The sequence below is a fragment of the Pelophylax lessonae genome, assembly GCF_965119305.1.
Source record: "Pelophylax lessonae genome assembly, chromosome: 9".
In the NCBI taxonomy this organism is placed as follows: Eukaryota; Metazoa; Chordata; class Amphibia; order Anura; family Ranidae; genus Pelophylax; species Pelophylax lessonae.
The window spans coordinates 58346264-58359831 of NC_138776.1; the positions used below are offsets into that span (position 1 = coordinate 58346264).

Sequence of the window (13568 nt, forward strand, 5' to 3'; positions counted from 1 at the left end):
GTGATGGATTGCTATTGGTTAAGGATGATACTGATGATGGGTTGCTATGGGTTACATATGACATTGATGATGGGTTGCAAAGGGTTATGACTGATGCTGGTGATGGATAGCTATAGGTTATGCTGGTGATGGGTTATCATGGGTTACAATTAATGCTAATGATGATTTGCTAATGATGAGAATGATGCTGATAACAGGAGGCTATGAGTTATGATTGATGATGGTAATGTTGAGTAAGTATTGATGTCAATTTATGCTTACGAAATTTCTGCAGGGTTTACAATAATGATGGGTTTCTATGAGTTACAATCGATGCAGAGTAAGGATTGCTTCTGGTTAAGAATGATGATATGGGTTTCTACGATGATGGTGGGTTTTGATTGATGCTAAAGATGGGTTGCTATTGGTTAAGAATGATGTTGATGATAGGTTGCTATTGGTTATGACTGATGGTAATGATGGGTTGTTATGGTTTAGGACTGATGCTGGTGATGAATTGTAATAGGTTGCGATTTATGCTGGGGATGGATTGCTATGGGTAACAATTGATATCAATGATGGATTGCTAATGGTGAGAATGATGCTAATAATAGCTTGCTATGAGTTATGATTGATGATGAATTGATGATCATGATGGATTGCTAATGATGAGAATGATGCTGATAATGGGTTGCCATGCGTTATAACTGATGATGGGTAGGTATTGGTCACAATTTATGCTTACGAAAGGTCTCCAGGGGTTACAATTGAGTCTGATGATGGTATGAGTTACAATTGTTGCAAATTAAAGATTGCTATTGGTTGAGTATGATGTTGTCGGTGGGTTGCTTTTGGTTTTGATTGATGCTAATGATAGATTGCTATGGATTTATGCTGGCAATGGCTTACTATGGGTTATAATAGATGCTGATGTCTGATGATGGATTGCTGTTGGTGAGAATGTTGCTGATAATGGGCTGCTATGAGTTATGGAAAATGCTGATGGGATGCTATTGATAAGGAGTGATGCTGATGATGGATTGCTGTGGATGATGTGTTGCTATAAGAAACAATGACTTCTTGGTTTTTGGGTTATGATTGATGCTGATGATGGATTGCTGTGGTTGATGGGTTGCTATAAGAAACAATGACTTCTTGGTTTGGGTTATGATTGATGCTGATGATGGGTTGCTATGGGTTAGAGCTCTTCACACTTCGATAAATATCCTGGGATACCCTTATCAAGGCTACCTGTCTATTTTCACCTACACCTGGTTCTGGTATTGACAGGCAGTTTATATTATGTTGCTGCATCTTTTGGGGGTAAGTTTTTTTATTTACAGCAAAACTCATGCCAACATTTTTTTCTAATTTTGGGAGGGAGTGGCACAGGCCAGCTTTGCTATGTTTTTATAGCTTTGTCCTCATTGCTGAGGTTTCTTCTGATTTTAGTTCCAGTTAGACACCTATGGGTGGATTTACTAAAGGCAAATAGATCGTAAATTCTGCAAGTTCAGATGCTCTATAGCTTAGTAAATAAGGGGAAGCTCTGATGACTTCCATCATCCAATCAGGTGCAAGCAAAATGCTGTTTTTTTATTTTATTTTCTTGCATGCGATTGGGTATTCTTTGCAAAGGGAAGGTTTACCTCATTTACCAAGCTCTAGAGCAACTACACTTCCAGAGTGCACACAGTCTATTTGCCTTTAGTAAATCAACCCCATAGTGTCATTAGGGCACTGGACATTTCTCCAGCAGAACACAGCAATAAAAACCCAACAGGCTCTCACCCATTAGTACCCTAATTTTTTATACTATCAGCACTGTGTTGAGCCCTGTCATTGTGGCAGATTGATGTTCTATCCATGTAGCATTCTGTGTAACAGAGTCGATCGTGTATTTTCTGTGTGGTCTGTGGTGTTAGAGGAGTGCTGGGTGGGAGGGATTGAACGAATCGTTTAAATATAATGAGGGTTATGGAAACCTCAGACCATTTTGGGACTACCTGTTATTGGCGACTCTCTAATCTCTCTCCATTTATAGGTGTGGTCGGGTTCTTCGCCATGTCGGTCACGGAGTTCAGCCTCTTGAGATGGCTGCGGGAACGGAGACAGTCACGGAAATTAATCCTCCTGATCGTGTTTATCGCCCTGCTGCTGGATAACATGCTGCTCACCGTTGTTGGTAGGCGCTACTCGCTGTGTGTGCACGTTTGCTTGTGTGTGTGTTTCTGCACTTAGTGTGTGTGTGTATGCTTGTGTGTATGTGTATGTGCATGCGCATGCTTGTGCTAGCTCTGCAAACTCCAGACCATACCATTTATACAGGGAGTGCAGAATTATTAGGCAAATTTGTATTTTTGAGGATTCATTTTATTATTGAACAACAACCATGTTCTCAATGAACCCAAAAAACTCATTAATATCAAAGCTGACTATTTTTGGAAGTAGTTTTTAGTTTGTTTTTAGTTTTAGCTATTTTAGGGGGATATCTGTGTGTGCAGGTGGCTATTACTGTGCATAATTATTAGGCAACTTAACAAAAATCAAATATACAGTATACTCATTTCAATTATTTATTTTACCAGTGAAACCAATATAACATCTCAACATTCACAAATATACATTTCTGACATTCAAAAACAAAACAAAAACAAATCAGTGACCAATATAGCCACCTTTCTTTGCAAGGACACTCAAAAGCCTGCCATCCATGGATTCTGTCAGTGTTTTGATCTGTTCACCATCAACATTGCGTGCAGCAGCAACCACAGCCTCCCAGACACTGTTCAGAGAGGTGTACGGTTTTCCCTCCTTGTAAATCTCACATTTGATGATGGACCACAGGTTCTCAATGGGGTTCAGATCAGGTGAACAAGGAGGCCATGTCATTAGCTTTTCTTCTTTTATACCCTTTCTTGCCAGCCACGCTGTGGAGTACTTGGACGCGTGTGATGGAGCATTGTCCTGCATGAAAATCATGTTTTTCTTGAAGGATGCAGACTCCTTCCTGTACTTGAAGAAGGTGTCTTCCAGAAACTGGCAGTAGGACTGGGAGTTGAGCTTGACTCCATCCTCAACCCGAAAAGGCCCCACAAGCTCATCTTTGATGATACCAGCCCAAACCAGTACTCCACCTCCACCTTGCTGGCGTCTGAGTCGGACTGGAGCTCTCTGCCCTTTACCAATCCAGCCACGGGCCCATCCATCTGGCCCATCAAGACTCACTCTCATTTCATCAGTCCATAAAACCTTTGAAAAATCAGTCTTGAGATATTTCTTGGCCCAGTCTTGACGTTTCAGCTTGTGTGTCTTGTTCAGTGGTGGTCGTCTTTCAGCCTTTCTTACCTTGGCCATGTCTCTGAGTATTGCACACCTTGTGCTTTTGGGCACTCCAGTGATGTTGCAGCTCTGAAATATGGCCAAACTGGTGGCAAGTGGCATCTTGGCAGCTGCACGCTTGACTTTTCTCAGTTCATGGGCTGTTTTTTTTGCGCCTTGGTTTTTCCACACGCTTCTTGCGACCCTGTTGACTATTTTGAATGAAATGCTTGATTGTTTGATGATCACGCTTCAGAAGCTTTGCAATTTTAAGAGTGCTGCATCCCTCTGCAAGATATCTCACTATTTTTGACTTTTCTGAGCCTGTCAAGTCCTTCTTTTGACCCATTTTGCCCAAGGAAAGGAAGTTGCCTAATAATTATGCACACCTGATATAGGGTGTTGATGTCATTAGACCACACCCCTTCTCATTACAGAGATGCACATCACCTAATATGCTTAATTGGTAGTAGGCTTTCGAGCCTATACAGTTTGGAGTAAGACAACATGCATAAAGAGGATGATGTGGTCAAAATACTCATTTGCCTAATAATTCTGCACTCTCTGTAGGATGCACAGCATACAAATTTAAATAATAACCTTAAATGCGTTTATAACCATACAGACAGATCGAGTCTTGTCACACTGACATCTGATCTGTTCATGTCCTGCAAAACTCACAGGCTAAACTTCCAGCTCACATAGTTCGCCCTTTATACATGATATATCAGAATGGATCTACAGTCATTTCCCATCGCAATGAAGATACATGCAACTGACATTTGCTTTTCCTAAAGCTCATCCTAACTCAAATCGGTTACATGTTGTGAAAGTCACATAAGGAGCCCCCATAGATATCTGATCTACAATCCGACCACCCTCAGGCATCGCAGTCAGCTGAGCGTCATATTTAATGCTGCAGAGAGGTAAGACACTGCGTTGTTCACCATGGAGAGGAACAATGGAACAAAGTAAACCGACTTCATTACGGGGTACTGAGACAAGAGAGAGGGCATTTCCAGAACAAATTGTCATCCTCTCTTCTCACCCCCATTGGAGCATACTGAAGACTGCCATTATTCAGTCCTGTAGTTACCCACAACCAGATCAGGCTTATCTGTCCTGATTGTACAGATCAATCATTGAATCAGTAACCAATTTCGATACTATGCCAAACTCCAAAGGAGCTGCCACAATGAATGTATATTTCATCAAAATTTGCCATAAATACATCCAAACGTACCTCATTCAGAACTGTGCCTTGGCTGCCTAACAGGATGTCCACATTCGCTAATTGATGCTACAGTTCCACATGAAGAGACTCTCGGTATTGGCCAATTTCGCTCTTCAGGACCAAAAACAACCTAGACACCAGTAGCTAAATGCGCTATTGCTGTCTTATCATTTGGACAGCAACTAGCTCTGGTGAGTGTGCACTTTATATACACGGTGGAGGACAACGTTCACGAGTGTCAATATTAATTTTTTGTTCTTTACACTGGGACACTTTTTTCTTGCATTTGATTTATATATTTTTTGGACTCATATTGGACTTTTTATTATGTTTAATCTAGTTTGAGCGCTGCAACTGTTTTATATTCATACCTCATGCAATAAATTTCACCATCACAAAATGCTACCTTTATAAAATGCCACCATCAATAGATACTACATTCAGAAGATGGCATCATTAGGAAACGCCAGCATCAAAAATGGTCATCATCAGAAAATGCCATCATATGGAAATGTCATCATCAAGAATTGTCATCATCAGGAAATGTCTTCATCAGGAAATGTCTTCATCAGGAAATGTCATCATCAGGAAATGTCATCATCAGGAAATGTCATCATCAGGAAATGTCTTCATCAGGAAATGTCATTATCAAGAATGGTCTTCATCAGGAAATGCTATCATAAGGAAATGTCACCATCGGGAAATGCTATCTTGAGGAAAAGTCACCACCAGGAAATGAGACTATCAGGAAATGCCACCTTCAGCAAATGCCTCCATCAGGAAATGCAACCAGCAAGAATTATCATCAGGAAATACTATCATGAGAAAATTTCACCAACAGGAAGTGTCTGCATCAGGAAATGCCATCCTCAGGAAATTTCATTTTTAGGAAATGCTATCATGAGGAAATATCACTACACGGAAATTACACAAACAGGAAATGTCACTGAGGAAGTGCCTCCACCACAAAATGTCACCATGATAAAATGTCACCAGCAGGAAATACCTACATCAGGAATTGGCACACTCAAGAAATGCCTCAATCAGGAAATGCCACCACCAGGAAATGTCATCATCTGAAAATACTATCATGAGGAAATATCACCACCAGGAAATGTCTTCATCAGGAAATTACACCATTACAGCAAATTCCATTATGAGGAAAGGTTATAATCAGGATATGTAGCTAATAGGAAATGTCTTCATCAGGAAATGGCACAATAAGGAAATATCTTCATCGGGAAATGCCATCATCTGGAAAGGTCACCCACAGGAAATGTCACCATCAGCAGAAAATGACAACAACATGAAATGCCACCATAAGTCATAAATAAATGTCAGAAAATACAAATCCCTTCATATTAGGTCAAGAGGGCCATGTTTTCTTCCACCGCATATTCATAAACGTGATTTGAGGTCAGCGGTTTGTGTGTATGAAGATGGACTACAACAGGGGTGCCCAATTGTGTGGGTAAACTGCAGTGCATTAGTGTGAAAGCAGACTTATGCCCCTTTCACATGATCGGGTTCGTCGGTCCACTTTTCAGGACCCTCTATTCACCTGTATGGAGCAGCAGATGTAAATGGACTTGTGTCCTTTTACACCCGCCTTCCTCCAATCCGATCCACTTAAAAAAACAGAAGGGGATTCGCCCCGTTCCATCTGCGTGGGTTCGAGGACCTAAAGAGTAGAGCGGGCTGTGTCTGTGTCCGATCTGCACAGGCAGAGTGGACACGGACTTGTCATACGCCCTCTCCACTCATTGTGGTCTGCAACCGGTTACCAAGCCACTAAAGTGGCCCTCGCTCTTCAAAAGGTTGGGCACATCTGGACTACAGAGATGGAAGGACTACAAATCTCAGCAAGTCTAGAAGAGCAAGGACAGACAGTCAACAGTGTAATATAAGCAGACCTGTGAGTGACTGTCTAGGATGGACTACAAGTTCCAGCAATACTTATCCCAATAAACATCAAAGCAGCAGGCACAGATCAGTCACAGACAATGTCAGATAACTAAAATAGAAAAAAACAAACACAAGGGCGCACCGGCCTAGTGCATTATCCTGAATAAAAGGTATAAAATACTCACAGAGTCTTGATAAAAGCATATAAAATGGATACAGTGCCAACCGCATCAGAACCACAAGGTGTAGCATCCTCTGAAGCTAGGTTTACGCGTTTCGAGGCATCGCCTCTTCCTCAGAACCTCAATGTCAGATAACTGGATGATGTAAAACAGTTAGAAACATTGATATCTGTGGACAGCACAGCCCATAATAATCTGAATTTGTATTTAGTATAAATACCATGTCCTTAGTACAACTACCTGAAATCTTTATATTACCTTCCCATCATCAAACAGAAGGAGCACCATTGCCATTAGAGGCCTCAGCCAAGAGGACCTGTCTAATCTGTTTCTAGTATAAAAACAGAGGTCTCAGCTGCATTTGCGTCAGATTTTTATTCTAATCAGAAAGAGCACAAACATCTGGATTTTCCCACAATACACGCTGGCAGTATATTGACTTTACCCTTAAAAACCCAAACTGGACATTTTCTTCATGCTGCTGAAAAGAGGACATTACAGCAAGTCCCAGCACACCAGAAATCAGGCTGATGGTGGGAGATATTACACTGCAAGGTAATCAGCTGCTACTTCACAGGTGTGTTAATAACATGTTTCAGGCACTGGGAGCTGGAAGGGAATGGTCTTTGGGCATCGGGGTGTTTGTGAAGCTTACTAGGGAGGACAGCTCAGCAATATGTGGATGCTAATTATGGCGCCAGCTTTAGAGAATTGTCTGTGCAGAGCTTGGTTATTTCTTCATTCAGCAGTGAGTCAGTTAATTCTGCCCCCCTTCCTCCCCCCTCTTGGCGTTTGTTTCCCAGCGGCACCTTGGATGTCTCCCTTTTATCTGAGCTTCTCTCATCATCTTCATATTAAATTCGTCACAATTTCCTGGCTGTGCCAACAAGCCTCAGTCATCGCTATTGTGTGTCCGCTGTGTACATAGAGCACGAGCGGCCTGACCCCCCCTTAGACCTAATCCTAATTCAATAACGCACAAACCGCTACAGACATCGCGTCCCCAACCAACAATTTCAGCCCAGGCTTTTTATTTTATTCCCCATTATCAGAAAAAAAAAATTAAGCTGATAGGTTTGATTGTAGTCACATTGTAACTTTCCTGCTGCTTTCTTGGGTAAGAAGCCCCAATTTTAGCATTTAGAGACAAATGGCCACGTTCCATTTTGCCAACAATTGATCGAATCTGCAAATAACTGAATAGCCCTAATTCCTCTTCCAATTGCTTTAGACTTTGATTTGGTCAAACTGAGTCGATTGGCCAAGGTGGAAAATTATTGCTGAATAAGCAGAGATAATTTGTTCATAAAAAAGATGGTATTATGAGATTACTTGGTGGAAACAGAAATGCAACTGATCGAAATCCCCTTCCCTGTTTGTGGCATATTGATCGAATGGGTTGTCGACTATAAATAAATTATTCCGGCAGAGATAAATCATAAAATATATTGATCATTCATCGATTTACGTGAAACGTGTAGGGACACCATTTGGCATATTTCATCAAGTACAGCTTGCAGAATATTATTTTTCTTTTGTGTGTGTATAACTATTTTTTTTATTGCTATTTAAAATATTTTTTAAAAACTTTTAGGGTCCATTGACACTAGCGCGACTTGTCAGGCGACTTGGTCGCCTGACAAGTCGCGGTCGGTCGCTCGCCATTGAATAGTACAGGACCCGTTCTAATAGGAGCGACACAAGTCGCTCCGACTTAGAAAAAGGGTCCTGTACTACTTTGGGGTGACCTGGAGGCGACTTGCATTGACTTCAATTATATGAAGTCTGTGCAGGTCGCCCCACAAAGTCGTGTCGCGCCAGTCTGCATGGGCGCTTAAAAGGCTTTGACAATTGAAGCATTTATTATAGTATAATGAATAATAAAGTAGCCAGTATTTGTGCAAATATATAATTCAGTTAAAAAACCTTCACTCCAGGGTACCTACAAGCAAATACTATATCTACAGTATATTGTTATATATACTGCATATAAACTGTTCAAAAAAATTAAAGGAACACTTTTTAATCAGAGTATAGCATCAAGTCAATTAACCTCTTAGGATATTGATCTGGTCAGTTAAGTAGCAGAGGGGGTTGTTAATCAGTTTCAGCTGCTCTGGTGTTAATGAAAAGAACAGGTGCACCAGATGGCCAACAATGAGATAACCCCCAAAACAGGAATGGTTTTACAGGTAGAGGCCACTGAAATTTTTTTTCCCTACTCATTTTTTTCTGACTATTTTTCACTAGTTTTGCATTTGGCTAGGGTCAGTGTCACTACTGATAGAATGAGGCGATACCTGGACCCTATAGAGGTTGCACATACAGTCCAACTCCTCCAGGATGGCAAATTAATACGTGCCATTGCCAGAAGGTCTGCTATGTCTCCCAGCAAAGTTACAAAAGGATGGAGGAGATTCCAGGAGACAGGCAGTTACTCTAGGAGAGCTGGACATGGCTGTAGAAGATATCTAACCCATCAGCAGGACCGGTATCTGCTCCTTTTGTGCACGGGGGACCAGGATGAGCACTGCCAGAGCCCCACAAGATGACCTCCAGCAGACCACTGATGTGAATGTCTCTGACCAAACAATCAGAAACAGACTTCATGAGGGTGGCCTGAGGGCCCGACATTCCCTAGTGGGCCCGGTGCTCACTACCCGGCATAGTGGAGCTCAATTAGCATTTGCCATTAAACACCAGAATTGGTAGGTCCGCCACTGGTGCCCTGTGCTTTTCACAGATGAGAGCAGGGATACCCTGAACACATGTGACAGAGGTGAAAAGGTCTGGAGAAACCTTGGAGAACCTTATGCTGCCTGTAACATCATTCAGTACGACCAGTTTGACGGTGGGTCAGTGATGGTCTGGGGAAGCATATCCATGGAGGGACGCACAGACCTCTACAGGCTAGACAATGGCACCCTGACTGCCATTAGGAATTGGGATGAAATCCTTGGATTCATTGTCAAACCCTACGCTGGTGCAGTGGGTCCTGGGTTTCTCCTGGTGTACGGCAATGCCCAGCCTCATGTTGGTGAGAGTATGTAGCCAGTTCCTGGAAGATGAAGGAATTGATACCATTGAATGGCTCCTATGCTCGCCTGACCTAAAACCAATTGAACACCTCTGGGACATTATGTTTCAGGCCATTCGACGCCACCAGGTTGCACCTCAGTCTGTTTGGAGCTCAGTGGTGCCCTGGTCCAGATCTGGGAGAAAATACCCGGGAACACGATCTGTCGTCTCATTAGGAGCATGCCTCGACGTTGTCAGGCATGCATTCAGGCACGTGGGGGACATACAAACTGCTTAGTACCATTTTGAGTTACTGCCGTGAAATTTCAAAAAAATGGCCTATCCTGCTGCATAATTTTTTCACTTTGATTTTCAGGGTGTCTTTGAATTTAGCCCTCTGTAGGTTGAGAACTTTCATTTCAATCAAATGATGTGGCAAAGTCCATATCCGTATAGATATCCAGAATTATATTTTTCCCCACTGAGATCTGATGTGTTTTCAAAGTGTGCCATTTTTTTGAGCAGTGTGTATATAATCGTATGTATACAAAGGGTCTTCAAAAAGTTTCTGCACTTTTTTCATGTTTAATAGAGTTTAAATATAGTGAGGAACCCATGTACACTATATTACCAAATGTATTGGGACACCGGCCTTTACATGCACATGAACTTTACTAGCATCCCAGTCTTAGTCCATAGGGTTCAATATCGAGTTGGCCAACCTTTTGCAGCTCTAACAGCTTCAACTCTTCTGGGAAGGCTGTCCACACGGTTTAGCAGTGTGTCTATGAGAATTTTTGACCATTCTTCCAGAAGCGCATTTGTGAGGTCAGGCACGGATGTTGGATGACTTGGCTTGCAGTCCCCACAAGGTCCATAAAGACATGGATGAGCGAGCTTGGGGTGGAGGAACTTAACCGGCCTGCACAGAGTCCTGACCTCAACCCGATAGAACACCTTTGGGATGATTTAGAGTGGAGACTGCAAGCTCCGGCCGCTTGAATGGCTGAGCTGTGATGACATCACTCCTGCACATGTTCATGGGAGTCATGGCTGAGGCACAGAGCTCTGAAGGGATGGCATGAGTAGGTTGTCCCTTCAGAGCGCATGCATCGGGCTGCAGAAACAGTGAATGTTTAGGAGCTATTTATTGTACCTACAGGTAAGCTTTATTATAAGCTTATCTGTAGGTACAGGTGTTACAGTGGTGTTTGTTTACTATAGCTTTAAAATGTTTATGTCAATTATTTTTTCTTTCAAAATAACAAACATGTTGTACTTACCTGCTCTGTGCAATGGTATTGCATAGAGCTGCCTGATCCTGCTCTTCTTAGGTTCCCTGTCTGCACTCCTGGCTCCTCCTCTTCTTGTTGTGCCATCATATGAAGCTGCTTCCTACTGTGGCCCACCTGCAGACTCGATCCTGAGCTGCGCTATCTGTGTCTATAGACACATACAGTGAGACTCAGCCCTACCCTCAGCTACCTCATCACAGGATTTGATTGACAACAGCGGGAGCCAATGGCTCCCACTAATCTCAACCAGTCCTATGAGAGCCAGGAGAAGAGGAGAGTGTGGCTGCAGATGGGCACAGCACTGTATCGAGATTGGGCTCAGGTAAGTATACTAGGGGTTAGGGGGTGATACACATACTAAAACTTTTTTTACCTTAAAGTGGTTTTTACCTTAAAGGGTATTTATCGTAATGAATTCTATGCATTAGGATGAAAAAAAAAAACATCTGTGTGCAGCGGCCCCCCTAATACTTACCTAAGCCCTATCTTGATCCAGTGATGTTGCATGAGAGCCTCCACTGTCCAGGACTCTTCCTCCTGATTAGCTCCCACTGCTGTCAATCAAAGTAAGTGAGCCAGTGAGGGGAGAGAGGGGGCGGGGCTGAGCCACGGCTCCGTGTCTGAATGGACACACAGAGCAGTGGCTCGGCTCGGGTGCCCCCATAGCAAGCTGCTTGCTTTGGGGGCACTCGGCAGAAGAGAGGGGCCAGGAGTGCAGGCGAGAGACCCAAGATGAGGAGGATCTGGGCTGCTCTGTGCAAAACCACTTCACAAAGCAGGTAAGTATAATGTCACTTTATTGCAGAGAATACATTAAGGTAAAAGATTTAGTGGCTTTACAACCACTTTAAAGAATACCTGTTACCAGCACATTCCATATCCCCTGAAGAGTGCGTACCAGCACTTCTCCTTTACCCATGTAGCTCCGATGAGCTAATAATAATATTAAACAGCAGAAATGCATTAGGGTATATATAAAGCACAAAACCAAAATCTCATATAATCTTCAACATGTTAATGTCATATTAAAGGTTGTTTTCAATCTTTTTTTTAATGGTGTCATATAAATAATTCTTGGTGATCCTACCTGTTCAGGTTCTGTCCCTGTCAACCAGTTGTGCTCTTGGTTTGTCAAATAGGCTTCTGATGGAGACTACAAGTGGTTGTTTCATCACCCATTACATAGGCATGGTCTATTGCTGTCAACATCAGCAAGAGAAATTCCACACAGTAATTGCTGCTTGTGCAGCTCTGAGAAGCAACAAAGTGGAAAACAATTACTTTTTTATGTTTATAATACACAAAGCAAACTAAAAGTAATTTAAGCCCCATACACACAGGCACGAAAGAGCATGAAAAGCTCAAAGAAGCTCAAAAACACAAACAAAAAGAAAGGAAAAATTAGCAGGGGGGAAGATTTGTGAAAAAATACACTTATGCTCAAAAAAGCCCAAAGAAGCTCAAAGAAGCTCAATAAAAACATGCAAAAGAGATAAATAAAGTACAAGCTTCTTCAAGCTGAAATTAAAGCTCAAACGCATGTAAAAGCAGTTTTTTTGAGCTGCAGTGTGCATGAGCCCTTAGAGCATATGTCTGTAAACTCTGGAAAAATCCATAGTGACCATAGGCACATTGGCTAACATGGAGGAGAGTTTCCAGGCTGAAAAAAATTGGAACTCAAAAAAGCTCAAAAGCCTATAGGAGCAGTTTATTTGAGCTGCAGTGTGCATGAGTCCTTAACAAACTGATAGAACACAAGTTCTAAAAAAAATATGTAGCATGTGCAATGACTGCATAGCATTTCTCGGGAGGGGGTTTCCTGATGGTGACAACACTGCACCGTGTCTGTGTAATGTGCGTTAAAGCAGTCTCTCCATTGTTTCACATTGTGGGACGCTCACTCTATTGTGAGTTGTCCTGTCACGCAACTTATTTTGTTTTATAGAGCTTGTGTTCTATCAGCTTATATAAAGGGATAGCGCATAACTATTTTTCTGAATTAGTTATGAATTACTGCTGTTTTATTGTTTCCCCTAACTCAAAACAACTTGAACCTATAATTGGTTCAAATCTTGGGATGGATAGATGTGCATGAGCAGAGCTCCACCTTATGAAGAACCTTACGCTGGTCCATGGAACCCACAGGTATTGTTTCATTACCAAATGAAAAAAAGTTTTAATACGGAAAAAAGTGTAAAAAGTTTTCTTTTTTTAATACTGAAAAAAGAATAAGTGAATAGAAGGAAAGGTAAAGCCATTTTTGTGAGAGTGGCAGAAAAAAGAAAGTTGGGAATCGGGGTTAAATAGCTAAAACCAAATTTTAACTACAAAGGCTGTGAGCGATCACAGATCACATGGCCCCGCCAGTTTTCCCCTCAATAGGATTTAGGGGGCACAGTCACCATCATACTGCCAGTATTCACTCTTTAAGCCTCGTACACACTAAGAGCCCATTCACATTAGCGGGACTTGTCAGCCTGACAAGTCGCGGTATGTCGCGGTCCATTGAGTAGTACAGGACCCGTTCTAATAGGAGCGACACAAGTCACTCCGACTTAGAAAAAGGGTCCTGTACTACTTTGGGGCGACCTCGGAGCGACTTGCATAGACTTCCATTATGTGAAGTCTCTGCAA

The 13568-nt window shown here is 42.2% G+C and overlaps 1 protein-coding gene across 1 annotated transcript in view; it reads left to right on the forward strand.

Moving 5' to 3' along the window:
- SLC18A2 (solute carrier family 18 member A2) overlaps window positions 1-13568 on the forward strand; it is a 61218-nt gene that overhangs the window by 4687 nt on the left and 42963 nt on the right. The window contains exon 2 of the mRNA XM_082266713.1: window positions 2024-2164. Within this exon, the coding sequence (XP_082122839.1) occupies window positions 2044-2164 (121 nt within the window). The 5' untranslated portion in view covers window positions 2024-2043. The remainder of the gene's footprint in view (window positions 1-2023; window positions 2165-13568) is intronic.